The 16,035-nt window shown below is 38.7% G+C and overlaps 1 protein-coding gene and 1 pseudogene across 7 annotated transcripts in view; one reads left to right on the top strand and one right to left on the bottom strand.

The window, feature by feature from the left end:
* MICU2 (mitochondrial calcium uptake 2) overlaps window positions 1-16,035 on the top strand; it is a 97,838-nt gene that overhangs the window by 38,424 nt on the left and 43,379 nt on the right. For 4 of the 7 annotated variants that reach the window (XM_023751211.1, XM_023751208.1, XM_023751209.1 and 1 more), the window contains exon 3: window positions 2,882-2,917. The exons of the other annotated variants lie outside the window; for them this stretch is intronic. In XM_023751211.1, coding sequence (XP_023606979.1) covers window positions 2,882-2,917 — 36 coding nt within the window. The remainder of the gene's footprint in view (window positions 1-2,881; window positions 2,918-16,035) is intronic. 7 annotated transcript variants of the gene reach the window in all.
* LOC102417474 lies at window positions 3,780-9,284 on the bottom strand (annotated as a pseudogene).

Genomic DNA, 16,035 nt, shown 5'->3' with positions numbered 1-16,035 from the left:
TTACCTATTTAGATACCTCTTAGGAATGAAATCATACAATATTTTTTCTTTTATGTCTGGCTTCTTTCTCGTAACATAATGTTCTCAGGGTTCATCATATTATAGCATGTATTATCTACATAGAAAACTCCAAAGCAGCTACAAATAATAAAACTACAATAACTAACGAGTTATCAGGGTTGCACAGGATACAGCATCTCTATGTGAAATCAGTTGTATTTCTTTATACTAGCAACCTACAATGCATCATACTAAGTATCTACAAGCCCCAGCCTTTCATTATGTCCTACATCACTGATGGCAAACCTTTTGAGCTCAGCGTGTCAGCATTTTGAAAAACCCTAACTTAACTCTGGTGCTGTGTCACATATAGAAATTTTTTGATATTTGCAACATAGTAAAACAAAGACTTATGTTTTCGATATTTATTTTATATATTTAAATGCCATTTAACAAAGAAAAATCAACCAAAAAATGAGTTCGCGTGTCATAGGTTCGCCATCACTGTCCTACATGCTCTAGCAAATTACCAGATCACCTACACAGAACATACAAGTCATTAGATAGTAATTACCTCAACTTCCTGTCACCAAAACTACTTGCACAGCCACTCAGCCTCTCCTTCCTTCTCACCACAAGAGAAGAAAGAGACTAACAGGGCCTCCTCTCTTCCCACCTCAGAACTGATTCACATGCTATTCCCAGAATGCCGTTAACCCCACTTTTCTGAGCTCATTCTATTAGAGACTCCTCCCTTATCCATGGGGGATGCATTCCAGGATTCCCAGTGGATGTCTGAACCCAGAGATAGCACCACATCCTGTACATACTGTTTTTTCCTATACATGCATACCTGTGATAAAGTTTAAACTGCTCTTGTGCTTTGGGGCCCTTGTTAACACGTTAAGCTCCCAGTCACCAGTGACTGACAATATACTTTCCATCCGGAAGACAAAACAGGCTGGGCGCGTAACGTGTTAAGTAAAATAAGGGTGACTTGAACACAAGCACTGTGATCATGTGACAGTCGATATAATTGAGGTGGCTGCTAAGTGACTAACAAGTTGGTGTGTAGTATCTATAGCATGGAGACACTGGATAAAGGGATGATTCACATCTCTAGCAGGATGGAGGGGACAGCATGACATTTTATCTTGCTACTCTGATCATCCCACAATGTGAAATTTAGGAATTGTTTATTTCTGGTATTTTCCATTTAACATTTTTGGACTATAATTGCAGAAAGGGAAACTGCAGGAGATGGGAGTGGATGCTGTAATCCTTCAGGTGTTAACTTAAGCATCTCTTATTCTAAGAAGCTTTCCCTTATCTTCCCATCTCTGAGTTATTTGGTTTCTGAGCTGCTGTATTTACCCTTTTATGTCAATTTTCAAACTAATTAAATAATTCGTTGTGTATAATGTTTCACGGTGCTTAAGGCTGCACAAAAGACACAGTTCTCTTTTTCCTTCCAAAAACAATTTAAATGTATTTCAAGCAAAATTGACAAGAAGACCAGTTTTAGGCATTTTAGGGAACACCATTTCACTTCCTCTAAAAGAAATACCAACCAGATGTTATCTCTTACTTTCGCTATTTATTCCAGCACAGATAAGCCAAGCCATATGCTTTGCTTGGAAAAATAACACCATTGAACTTCTTGTCCCTTTTTTCTCCAGTTATCACTTTTATTAGTGATATTAGTTCATTTGTTTCACTAATGTATTCGGTTGTTTTGCTTTGGTTTCCATAATAGTTGTGACTGAATTCAAGCAAGTATTGGAGGATTCAGCTCTGTCTTATACTAATTATAATATTGATGCCAAGTTGTTTATATTTTTATGCAATAAATATGAAATGATGACCTGTCTGGTGTGACTCAGTGGTTGAACATCCACCTATGAACCAGGAGGTCATGGTTCTATTCCCAGTCAGGGCACATGCTCAGGTTGTGGGCTTGATTTTCAGTGTGGGCCATGCAGGAGGCAGCCAGTCAATGATTCTCTCTCATCATTGGATGTTTCTTTCTCTCTCTCCCTCTCCCTTCTCTGAAATCAATAAAAATATTTTTTTACAAAATCTGAAATGCTGAAAATGTCTCTGTTGTCTGTTTTTTTGTGTGTCAAAAATCCACTTACCTCCAATAAAAGGAAATTGAATTACTTACCATTAGTAATGTTTTTATAATTAGAATTATTAAATAACTTGACTGTCTATAAAGGCAAAGATTTATTTGACCTGTAACAACACTTAATATGTATTAATATAGGTTTGCTTATTTTAAGCCATTTTAAAATGACTGTTTGTCTATAACAAGATGTGTTTGTTCCTGGTTTACTTAAGAATTCTCTGTAAACAATAAAAAATACATGGTGGAATCTGTAGGATAGGTGGAGACCTTTAAAAACATTCTACTTCCTGAGCCAAAATTCCATCATAGTGCTGGAAGACCTATACCTCCCCTGCCAAGAAAAGCCACAGTTTATTTTCCATCCTTTCATATTGTACAATAAAACTTTATAGCCTCAACCTTAGATCTACCTTTTTGGCCATTAAGTTTTCCCCCTTTCTGTTATTTCCATGCATGAGTGCATGAATATATATGAAATAGCTATTAAAGTAATAAAACTGAATTTTTTATGCATGCCTAAGTAGAAATAGCCAAAGAAAGAAAAGCCCCCCAAAAAAACCTGACAAGAAAAAAAAAAGAAAAACCTGAAGGAAAAACTAGATTATTTACAGATGGGTTTTATCCTTACATAGAAAAATGTTACCAACAATATTTAGGTCTGTTGACTATGTCCTGTGCAGTGACTGCTCCTATGTAGCAGATCTGACCATGGGTCTCTGATTTGGTGTTCTGATCTCTCTCCTTATACAGCCCAGGAACAGATGATAGAAGACTGGGCACGCCTGGGTGAGATAACCACCTGCTTGAAAATTCCTACCAACCCCTTCTCTTACTTAGGATAAAGTTTAACTTAGAGGAGAGAGGAGGTAAAAGAGAATAGGTGTTCATGCCTGTTAGCTCTGCCTTATCTTTTTTTAATCTAAAAGCGAAGTTTATGTAAGATAGTGGCCCCAAACTTTTTTGTTGTTGTTGTTGATGCAGTTATGTAAATTTTAATTTTTTACATGATTTCAAATTTGCAGGAAGTTGCAAAAGTAGTACAAAAAATCCTAATAAACCTTTACCCAAATTGGTACTTATTAATATTTTGCCCCATTTGCTTTATTATCCATGTAATTATTAGTATTTTGCCCCATTTGTTTTATTATCCATGTAATTTTATGAACATGATCATGTATAATGAAGTAATTTATAGCCTCTTATAATTAATCAATATAGGTAAATGATTTCAATTCAAACTAAAAAGAACATCACTTTTTTGCCAAAGTCAATAGTCTAAATCTAACTCCTTTGAATTGAAAATCTCCTTGGATTGAGCCAAATCTGAAGCTCTGTGGTCATGTTCCTGTGGTTCCCCAAGAGACCTACCTGTATAGACATCCTTTCTGGGTAGGGAGAGGCAGCTGGGTTATAGCTGGTTCATGTGGTAGTAAAGCTAGAAGGGGAAGACCTAAAAACACCGTCCTGGCACAGCCTCACTGGAGGACTTCCTGAGTAAACAGCCTTCCCTGAAAGAAACTGTACGCACTCTTGGCGGAGTCATGAGTCATATGTGTGGCAGCAGGCAGACCCGTTTCTGGCTTTTTCACTTGTCTTTGGTTGCCTGCAGCTCCAGCTGGTGCCTTAGGAGTGCTTTTGAAAGTACAAACTAGATTCCCTCAGTAATATCAGTCAAAGAAGTCACATGAAAAGATTGCTCCAATTCACTCTTGCTGTGGGCCTCCAGGGGTAAAATAATATAGTCCATGTCTTTTCCGTCATGAGGAAACCATTGTTACTGAATCTCCCTGGGACACTCTTACATCCAACCAAACGAAGAGCTCGACAGCCGAGGTTTCCAAATCAAACACAAATGTGTTCTTTTGCTGAGAGATGATGGCAGTGATGTGTGCCTTCTGGAGCCCCACAGCCTCTTTTGGTGAGGACAGGAAGTAATAATTGGTTGACTCAAGGGTTTGCTATTGGTTGACAGGTAAAAGGAAACCATACAGCTTTGCCGTGTACAATGCCCACATCTCTGCAGCAGTTTAGACACTGGCTCCTGAAAGAGGAGGACGGCCTTCCCTGCTCTCATCACAAAATGCTAGGTCCTGTGAGAGCACAAAGGCTCCAGGGAACTCTGCCTGTGGACTCTCACAAAGAGCAGAACATTACAGTTTGAGTGAAGGTCTGACACTCCATAGATGAAAAACACTCCTTTATCCTCAAAACCCACAGACAACAATGGAGTGAAGAAATGCCAAGCAAAGTAATAAGCATTTTCCACTTTTCCTGCGTACTCTAGAGAGGCCCAGGAAGGAGCCTGCCAGATGTCAATCAGCTGCCAATACAGTGCCCCCATGGTGTGCCCTTTTCCGTTCACTACCTCACTGCGACTGCAGTGGTAGAATTCAGTTTCTATTTTGACACACTGGGCCTGCAGCACTTAAGTAAGGTAGATGGTATCTTTGAATGCGAGTAATGGATCTGTGCTTTTCAGGAATTTGAAATGAAGTTCAGCCTGAAGAAGCATTTCATGGTTACTGTTTTCATGATGTTGTTGATGACTTGAAAATCTGTTGTTGTAAGACCAGTCCTCTTTAGATGAAATCTTTTCTAATGTACTGAAGAAAGGCCAGGACTGATAACCCATATTCAGATGCAAATAGAGCTTTTGGGAAAATGTTCCAATCCTAGCAATCACTGGTATAGTCATAAAAATTTATGTTACCAAAATGTTTGTTATATGGATTGGCAGAGAGCCAGCCTTCTGCAATGAATTCAACTTCATTTGTAAGACTAGATGTGATAAAAGGACAAGTCTTGTCTGCCAAGACGATCTCTTGGATGTTTTCAAAATACAGTTTCATATAATCTTTCATGTAGGTAGGCAGGTATGTGAAGTCTATACTATACTAATTCATCATCAGCGCTGTTTTATTGTCATTATTTCCACTCCATATGATGATGGAGGGATGAGATTTCAGTCTTCTGATCTGGTAAGCAACTTCTGTTCTCACTGAATTTATGAAGTCCCGATTATTTGGATAAAGGGCACAGGCAAACATAAAATCCTACCATAACATTATTTGTATTTCATCACAGAGAATTCATCACATTCATAAATATCTCCTTCCCACACCCGAAGAGCATTCATGTTAGCATCCACAGCAGGCTGCAAAAGGAGTGATAACAAGTCAGAGGTTACTCGATCCTGGAATAAATCTGCTGGGATCCAGTTTGATCCTTTCAGAAATATGGGAAATTCATTAATTTTGGAGTAGAAACTCAGATCGGGAGACCCTTCTATGGGCTCTTGTAATAGGTCCATTGTCCTAAAATAAACCTTAGCTGATTTTTAAATTTTTAAGTCTCCATTCAGTTTAAAAAGAATTGTCATGTTGTACCCAGTCTGGTTTCCATGTCCATGAGGCCACCAAATTTCTACAGTAATTTTCTTGATAATTTTCACAAAGAGCTTAACAATCCTTTCCCCAGGCTAAAGTTCAATGCTGTATGTCTGCTATGTTTGCAATTTAGGGATTTCTATGATCACTTGACCAGGGACTAGCTTTGAGCTGACAACATCAAAAGAAGACTCTATTTTGAGATTCCACTACTGGGCATGGTTGTCATATACAGGGGAAAATGTGAAGTAGTTCAGATGACAAATATTACAGGCTTCAATTCTGACATCTTTCCAGATGCCCTGGATCAGAAAGAAAGGCCTCCAGTCCCAACTAAAGGAACACTGCTCCGTTCAAATAAAGTTGGCATGGCATTCTCCCTTCTGTACACTAGGAGGGCAGTCTGAGGGTACCTCATAGCTAGTGTGAGCTCTGCTCTGCTGGGCTGCATACAGCACTGGTGACTGAAAACACAGCTCAAGGGAGTTTAGGGCTTTGACCACATGCATAACATCAAAGCTGTATTTTAACATGTTTGTTTTCCCAATAAGAACATTACGGTATTGAGCAGGACCTTTGTAACTATATCAACACCCTCAAAAATCAAGTTTACTTTTTGCCATTTGCTAATATCAAAGGGGGTCTGAAATTTTTGGCTATAGATCCAGTTATCCAAGGAGTTCCATGTAGTTAAGGTCATTAAATTTGTAGCAAGGATCCATTAAAGGAACTCAGGCACAGGCTCGCTGTGGTGGACACACAGGATACCTGATTGAGGTTGCGCTGAAACAAGGCAGTGTGCATGCAACCAGGGACCTCTCCAGGCAGCTCTAGTGAGCCTTTCCCGTTGTAGATCCTCCAACTTCCCTGCAAGCTAGGGTCCGCACTGCACAGCACGAGCAGCAGGAACAGGCAGAGGCGCTTGCTGAGACCCAGAGGAAGGTGTCAGTGCCAGTGCTGCAGAAGACCACAGAAGCCTCAGTGAGCTCTTGTGGCCCCAAAACTTTTTATCAACAGAGATAAATTTCTTTATCATTTTCTAATTATTTCACTTAAAAATTTTTTTTACAAGAGAAGCTTATTAAGTACATGGTTTCTCCATTTTTATAGAAGTACCAAGCAGAATTTGTAGTTAACATGAAATAACCAGTGTTATCATTTTGAGTTATAATCAAAAGCAAAAAACTGCCTTTGTGATCATGTTATGCTTAAATGTTCAGTTCTGTGAAGCTTTCTGAAGTGTTGAAACTAGTCCACAGGTCCCCACTTTAATGGAGCTCATGGTGTCCAACTCCTGTTTTTAAAAAATCTGTGTGAGAAAGGAAACGCTGCAGTGCACATATTATAACCTAATTCCTCTTGCCTTTCTCTGGTCCTGTTTTGTTTGTAAAATGGGATAATAGTTTATTAACCACTAAAAGGCAGGGATATGAATAAGAAGACATTCTGGAATCTTTTCTAATTTTTGTTAAATTATTCTTTCAATAGATATTTAAATATTAAGTACCGAACTGCATAAAGGTAAGACAGATATAAGATATCTGCCTCAATAGGATTTTACAATTTAGTTCTTAGCTGTGATACTAGTGTTATGTTATTCAATTAGCTCTTGCCTTTATTGTAGTATTTCACTCACCTAGTTTCTAATTGTATTGGCTCTGCTGCTTGGCATCAAGACTTCCAGCTGTAGAGAAGCAAACATCACCTTTTTTCCTCACTCAGTTTCAAGTAGAAGGATTTTTTTTTAACCACAATGATTCTTTAAAGGGCATACTGCCACCTGAAGATGTCACCTTCTAGATGTCAGTTACTACTTCCTAGAACACTTCTTCAGTTGGGAACAAGGATCAATCTCTCTTTAAAAAACTGATGAGATTCCAAAATGGCCGCAGAGTAAGTGGAAGCTACACTGACATGTCCCAGGGACAAATTAGAATTAGAACTAATATACAGAAAAACCATCCTGAATAATCAACTGAAGACTAGCTGGAGAGAACCCTGATAACCAAGAATGGAAAGTGGAGACCGCATAGAGACTGGTAGGAAGTGTGAAGGTGCAAAAGGGCTGGCCAGGCTCCTACAGATAGCAGCTGAAGTTCCAGAGGGATGTCTTGACTGTGTTGGGTTCCCACTGAGAACTCTGGAGTCTAAACCCCAAGCTGGGCTGCCTGCCAGCAAGCAACAGCTGGAAATGCAGGCACCGTCTTAAAGGGCCAACGCACAAAATCTCGTATGCAGCCATTCACCTTGGGCTTCGGCAGAGGGAGGGCAGAGTGGACTGGAACTGTGTGAGCAGAAGCCAGGGTTGGGGACTCTGGGGTTAGAGCTTGGAAGGCAGAAATCCCGCTTTCCTGTACTGAAACATTCCCTCATACTACACAGGACATCTTTCTCCAGGACCCTAACCATCCAGGCTAGGGGGAGAGCAATTGCCCCACCCTGTTGGAAAATCTCTTGCCACAGGAGGCTAATCAAGACAATAATAATCAGATTACAGGCAAACATGGGTCTCTGGAGGCTTTGAGTCTTTGCCTGATCTAATTCAGGGGCCGAGGCTAGGAAAAACAGACCTTGCTGCACATCTTGGTCCTTTCCAAAAACAACAAGCCCCAATAGAGGGAGCCACAAGCTGTGGATTGCTGATAGCTCCAAACAGGGTACTCAGGACCAGTCACGGTGTCTGATATTGTCCTGCACTAGAGATTAGGAGTTGTAGCAGATCTACCAAATATATAGACACAAGCCCAAACAGGCAGCCAAAATGGGGAGACAAGAAAAAAAACAAAAAACACAAGGCCCAAATGAAAGAATAAGAATTCTCCAGAAGGGCCAAATGAAATGGAAATAAATTTATCAGACATAGAGTTCAGATAATGATGGCAAGGATGCTCAACAGCATGAGAAAAGATATAACTATGAAGAATGATATAGCACTAATAAACAACACAGTGTAAGGAATACACAGCAGATTAGGAGAAGCCCAGGATCAGATCAGTCAAGACAGGAGAGAAAAAATCAAAGAACCAAAAAGAAAAAAAAAAATTTAAAAACAGGACAGCTTACAGTAGCTGTGCGACAACATGAAACGTAACAATATTTACATCATAGGATTACCAGATGGGGACGAAAGTAAGCAAGGAATAGAGAACATGTTTGAAGAAATGGCAGAAAACTTCCCTAACCTAGTAAAGGAAAAAGTCACACGAGTACAGGCGGCACAGAGAGTCCCAAGCAAGAAGAACCCAAAGTGACCCATGCCCAGACATCATAATTAAAATGCCAAAAATTAAAGACAGAGAATTGTAAATGCAGCAAGAGAAAAACAATTTATTACCTACAAAGGAGCTCCCATAAAGCTGTCAGCTGATTTCTCATCAGAAACCCTACAGGCCAGAAGGGAATGACCTGAAGTATTTAAGATAATGAAAAGCAAGGATCTGAAACCAAGATTACTATATCTAGCAAGGCTGTCATTCAAAATAGATGGTGAATTAACGAGCTTCCCAGGAAAAAAATAAGACTGAAGGAGTTTATCACCAACAAACCAGCACTGTAAGAAATGTTAAAGGGACTGAGAAAAAGAAATAGAGAGACAGGCATAAAGACTTAAAATGACAGTAAATATCTAAAAGAGACCTACCTCAGAACAAAAGACACACAGGATGGGAGTGAATGGATGAGAAAAAATACTCCATGCAAATGGAAACAGAAAAAAACCTGCAGTAGAAATACTCATACCTGACAAAAGACTTCAAATTGAAGTCCATCACAAGAGAAAACAAAGGTCACTACATAATACTAAAGAGATCGATCCAACAAGAGGATATAACCCTAGTAAACATATATGTGTCCAATAGAGGAGCATCTCAATATATAAAAAAACTTCTAGAGGACTTTAAAGGAGAGATCAACTGGAATACAGCCATAGTAGGGGAATTTAACACCCCGCTGACTTACTGGATAGATATTCCAGATAAAAAATTAACCAGGAAACAGGACTCTAAATGACACACTAGATCAGATGGACTTAATTGACATTTATAGAAAATTTCATCCCAAAGCTGCAGAATATATATTCTTCTCAAGTGCACATGGGACCTTTTCAAAGATAGACCACATGTTAAGATACAAAACAAGTCTCTACAAGTTCAAGACTGAAATCATATCAAGCATCTTCTCAGTTCACAATGGACTGAAATTAGAAATCAACTACAGTAAAAACACTTAAAAACATTCAAACACATGGAGACTAAATATCATGTTACTAAACAATGAATGGGTTTCCAATGAGATCAAGAAAGAAATAAAAACCTTCCTAGAAATCAATGAAATGAACACACAACAACCCAAAATCTCTGGGACAAAACAAAAGCAATCCTAAGAGGGAAGTTCATAGCACTATGGGCCTACCTCAAAAAAAAAAAGAAGAAGAAGAAGAAGAAAGAAAGAAGGGAGGGAGGGAGGGAGGGAAAGAGAGAGAGAGAAAGAAAAGAAAAAAGAAAAATTAATAATAAACTAGTTACCTTATAACTTAAAGAATTAGAAAGAGAACAACAAGAAAAGCCAAGAGCCCTAACCAGTTTGGCTCAGTGGATAGAGCCGTCTGCCTGTGGACCGAAGGGTTCCGGGTTCGATTCCAGTCAAGGGTATGTACCTCATTTGGAGGCTCCTCCCTGGCCCCAGCCCTGGTCAGGGTGCATGCAGGAGGCAACCAATCAATGTGTTTCTCTCACATCAATGTTTCTGTCTTTGCCTCTCTCTTCCACTCTCTCTAAAATTAGTGGAAATATATCCTCAGGTGAGGATTTAAAAAAAGGAAAGAAAAGCCAAGAGTAAGTAGAAGGAAGGAAATAATAAAGATTAAAGCAGAAGTAAATGACATAAAGACTAAAAAAAAATAAATAAATACAAAAAAATCTATGAAACTAAGAGCTGGTTCTTTGAAAAGATTCAGAAGATTAATGAACTTTTAGCCAGACTCATCAAGAAACAAAGAGAAATTACCCAAATAAATAAAACCAGAAACGAAAGCAAGGAAATAACAACTGACACCACAGAAATACAAAGGATTGTAAGAAAACACTATGAACAACTATATGCCAACAAGCTAGACAATGTGGATGAAATGGATGAATTCCTAGAAAAATACAATCTTCCAAAATTGAATCAAGAAGAATCAGAAAACCTGAATAGGCCAATAACAAATGATGAAATTGAAGCAGTAATCAAAAAACTCGAAGCAAACAAAAGTCCAGGTCTGGATGGCTTCACAGGGGACTTTCACCAAACATTCAAAGAAGAACTAACACGTAAACTCCTCAAGCTATTCCAAAATATCCAAGAGGAGGAACACTCCAAGGTCTTTTTATGAAGACAGGATTATCCTAATTCTAAAACCAGGTAAAGACACTACAAAGAAAGAGAATTACAAGCAGATATTCCTAATGAACATAGATACTAAACTCCTTAGCAAAATATTAGAAAATCTAATCCAGCAATACATTAAAAAGATCATACACCATGATAAATGGGATTTATTCTGGGAATGCAAGGCTGGTACAATATTAGCAAATTAATAAATGTGATACATCACATAAACAAATTGAAAGATAAAAAATCACATGATCACATCAATAGACACAGAAAAAGCATTCAACAAAATCCAACACCCATCTACACTAATAAAAGAGAAACATGCAAATTGATGTCACTCTCCTACGCCCACCAGCCAATCAGGATAAGTATGCAAATTAACCCAATAAATATGGCAGTTAATTTGCACATGCAGGCACGGAGCGAAGACTGAAGATGACTGAAGACCGAAGAGGCTTGGCTTCTCCACTGCAGCCGAAGCAGAGAAGCCAAGCCTTGCTGCGGCCCGAGCGGAGAAGCCAAGCCTCTCTGCTGCGGCCCGAGCGGAGAAGCCAAGCCTCGCTGCGGCCCAAGTGGAGAAGCCAAGCCTTGCTGCTGCGGCAGGACCAAAGGCCTGGGTCCCGGGTGCCAGAGGAAAACTGGTGCCGACAGCCAGGGGAAGGAAGGCCTATTGGGCGAATCTTCGTGCAACGGGCCTCTAGTTTTTTGATAAAAATTCCGCAAAGTGGGAATAGAGGGATCATACCTCAACATAATAAGAGCTACATATGACAAACCTACAGCCAACATCATACTCAATGGGCAAAAACTAAAACCATTTCCCCTAAGAACAGGAACAAGACAGAGATGTTTGCTTTCACCACTCTTCTTCAACATACTACTATAAGTCCTAGCCACAGTGATCAGACAAGAAGAAGAAATAAAAGACATCCAAATTTCAAAGGAGGAAGTAAAATTGTCATTATCCACCAAAAAAGTACTAGATTTAATAAATGAATTTGTCAATGTAGCAGGATACAAAGTTATCACTCAGAAATTGATGGCATTTTTATACACCAATAATGAGTTCTCAGAAGGAGAAACTAAACAATCCCATTTACTATTGCAACAAAAAAGTTAAGATACTTAGGAATAAACCTAACCAAGGAGGCAAAGGACCTGTAGTCAGAAAACTGCAGGACGTTGAAAAGAGATAGAAGAAGATATAAACAAGTGGAAAAATATACTGTGTTCAGGGGTTAGTAGAATCAACATCATTAAAATGTCCATACTACCAAAAGCAATCTATAGATTTAATGCAATTCCTATTAAAATACCAACAGCATATTTCACAGATCTAGAACAAATACTCCAAAAGTTTATATGGAATCAAAAACAACCCCGAATAGCTGCAGCAGTCTTGAGAAAGAACAAAGTTGGAGGGATCACAATATCAGATATCAAGTTACACTACAAAGCCACTATAATTAAAACAGCCTGGTACTGGCACGAGAACAGGCATAGAGATCAATGGAACAGAACAGAGAACCCAGAAATTGACCCAAGTCATTATGCTCAATTAATATTTGAGAAAGGAGGCAAGAACATATAATGGAGCCAAGACACTCTCTTCAATAAATGGTGTTGGGAAAATTGGACAGATACATGCAAAAAAAAAAAATGAAACTAGACCACCAACTTATATCATGCACAAGAATAAACTCAAAATGGATAAAAAGCTTTAATGTAAGTCAGGAAACCATAAAAAATCCTAGAATAAACCATAGGCAGCAAAATCTCAGGCATCTCTCATGGCAATATGTTTATGGATACATCTGCTAGGGCAAAGGAAACTAAGAAGAAAATAAGCAAATGAGAATATATCAAAATAAAAAGCTGCTCAGCAAAAGAAACCATCAACAAAATGAAAAGAGAGCCCACTGTATGGGAGAACATATTTGGCATTGATATATCTGATAAAGGGTTAATCTCCAAAATATATGGGGAACTCATACAACTTACAAAAAGAAGACAACAATCCCATTTTAAAAAATGGGCAAAGGACCTAAATAGACATTTCTCTGAAGTAGACATACAGATGGCCAGGAGACATGAAAAAAATGCTCAAAGTCACTGATCATAAGAGAGATACAAATTAAAATGACAATGAAATATCACTTAATACTTGTCAGAATGGCTACCATCCACAAATAAACAAATGACAAGTGCTGGTGAGGATGTGGAGAAATGGGAACTCTAGTACACTGCTGGTAGGAATGCAGACTAGTTCAGCCATTAAGGAAAACAGTATGGAGTTCCCTAAAGAAATTAAAAATGAAATTGCTGGTTGACCCAGTGATCCCACTTCTAGGAATATATCCTAAGAAACCCAAAACACCAATCAGAAAGAATGTTTGCACCCCTGTGTTCATAGCAGCGCTATTTACAATAGCTATAATCTGGAAACAGCCCAAGTGCCCATTAATAGATGAGTGGATAAAAAAAAGCTGTGATACATTTACACCATGGAATACTCTGCAGTAGTAGAAAAGGAGGATCTCTTACCCTTTGAGACAATATGGAGGGACCTGGAGAGTATTATGCTAAGTGAAATAAGCCAGTCAGAGAAAGACATGTGTCACATGATCTCACTCATATGTGGAATCTAATGAACAAAATAGATCCTGAGACAAGCACAGAACAGACTGTCGAATCTCAAAGTGAAGGTGGGGGACTGTGGGTGGGTGGGAAGAGATCAACCAAAGAACTTGTATACATATGTGCATAACCCATGGGCCCAGACAATAGTGTGAAGGCCTGGGGCAGGGTTTGGGGGCGTGCTAGAAATGGTGATGAAAAGGGGACATATGTAAAACTTTTAACAATAAAGATTTTTTTAAAAAAAAACTGATAAAACTAACCTAAATTGTCTAAAAATGAAATTGCATATGATAATGAATAATATGTGACATAACTAAGAAAAGCAGTATAAAGCATGTGAATCATGGTCAGTTTTTTGTTTGTTTGCTTTTGTTTTGGGTTTTTTTGTTGTGAAGCTTCACATGAGGATTTTTTTCCCCATTGATTTTCAGACAGAGTGAAAGGGAGGGAGTGGAGAGAGAGACATTCATCAATGTGAGACACATCAACTTGGTGCCTGCAGCACACACCCAAATGGGGTGTAGGTTGGGTCCCGGAACCTAGATACCTGCCCCGATCAGGAATTGAACCCTCGATTCTTTGTGCATGGACCAAATGCTCCAACCACTGCGCACACCAATCAGGGCATAGTCAGTTTCTTAAGCTAATAGAATATGCAAAGATAGGGAAATACGTCTACTACATACTCACTTTTCTGGGGTTTGTTATCAGCATCATATTACTACATATTCTACATACACATTCACACGGCCCCTTAGATTTGTAAATTAAATTGTAATATTTACTTGTGTGATGACCTCATGGGATAGCACCTAATATTAGAATCTAGAGTTCTTTGTTATTGATAACATGTAATAGTGTATCAGTGAATAAAAATTATCCCAAACTGTAATACCAAAGCTTACAAACATGGTCATAGATGTTTCTAAAAACTATCTAATCATATTCACAATTAATGTTTTCGTTTATAATGCAAAATTAAAATATTGAAAATTTGCTAACATCAAATAGAATTTATTCCCACTAGGTTTATAGTCCCAATTAAGCATTCAAACTACAGGAAAGGCACATAGAGAGAGTATTCATTTTAACTTGTCACGCGATTTTTCTTTTTCTTTTTTTAAATATATTTTTATTGATTTCAGAGACAAAGGGAGAGAGATAGAAACATCAATGATGAGAGATCAACATTGATCAGTTGCCTTCTGCATGCCCCCTATTGGGGATCGAGTCTGCAACCCGGGCATGTGCCCTGACCAGGAATCCAACCGTGACCTCCTGGTAGATGCTCAACCACTAAGCCACGTCGGCTGGGCTGATTTTTCAGTGTACAAAAGGTACTTCATAGATATTTTGAGAGCAAAAGGGGAAGTTTGTAGTGCATGCACATGACTTATGTAAGAAATGAAAGGAGACCTTTTCCAGCATTTTTCTAGCTGTATAAAATGGCTAATCACAAAAGAAGCAATGTCATAGCTTTAGAATTATAGTGAGTAAGAGGTAAGTGATGTAAGCCATAGAGAAAATGGCTCAAAACCTGAAAGAATTTTAAATCTCTGTTATCCAATAGAAAATTATTGAAAGTAACATCACGTTAGAATGGATAGTCCTATTTGCTAGCCTTTTTAATTTGCAGAGCTCTAAAGAGAACTTTTCAGGGTTCAAAAAGGTAGCTTTCTAAAACATGCAGGTGTATTTTTTTAAATCAGTGAAAGCAAAAAGAGGCAGATTTTAATAACTGAACAAAATCACATTTGATAAGAATTTATGATGCAGATAACTAAGCTAAGTCAAAGATACTTGTAAGATTTTATATGTCAGTGTGTGGACCTGAAGGGTAGTACACTAAGTGAAATAAATCAGGCAGATAAAGATAAATATCAGATGATTTCACTTATATTAATAATCTAAAAAACAAAACAGAAACAGATTCATAGATACAGGAAACAAATTAGTGGTTTCTATAGGGGGGAGTGGTTGAGGGGCAGTTGAAATGGGATTAAGAGGTAATGGGGATGTAAAATACAGCATAAAGAATATAGTTAAGCCCTGGCTGATGTGGCGCAGTGGTTATAGCATTAACCCAAGAACCTGAAGGTCTTTGGTTGGATTCCTGGTCAAGGACATGTGCCTGGGTTGCAGGTTCCATCCCGGCCCTGGTTTCATCCTGGCCCTGGTTGGGGTGTGTATGGGAGGTAACCAATTAATGGATCTCTCTCATTGATGTTTTTCTCTCTTTCTTGCTTCCCCTCCCTCCCTTTCACTCTCTCTAAAAATCAATGGATAAAATATACTCAGTTGAGGCTTAACAAATAAAAAAAAAGAATATAGTCAATAGCCCTAACCAATTTGGCTCAGTGGATAGAGCGTCGGCCTGCGGACTGAAGGGTCCCAGGTTCGATTCCGGTGAAGGGTATGTACCTTGGTTGCGGGCACATCCCCAGTGTGGGGTGTGCAGGAGGCAGCTCTCTCATCAATGTTTCTAACTCTCTGTCCCTCTCCCCC

This window comes from Myotis lucifugus, unplaced genomic scaffold (assembly GCF_000147115.1).
Source record: "Myotis lucifugus unplaced genomic scaffold, Myoluc2.0 scaffold_19, whole genome shotgun sequence".
NCBI classification, from domain to species: Eukaryota; Metazoa; Chordata; class Mammalia; order Chiroptera; family Vespertilionidae; genus Myotis; species Myotis lucifugus.
The sequence above is the reverse complement of the archived record's forward strand: the minus strand, read 5'-3'. Positions and strand labels throughout refer to the sequence as shown.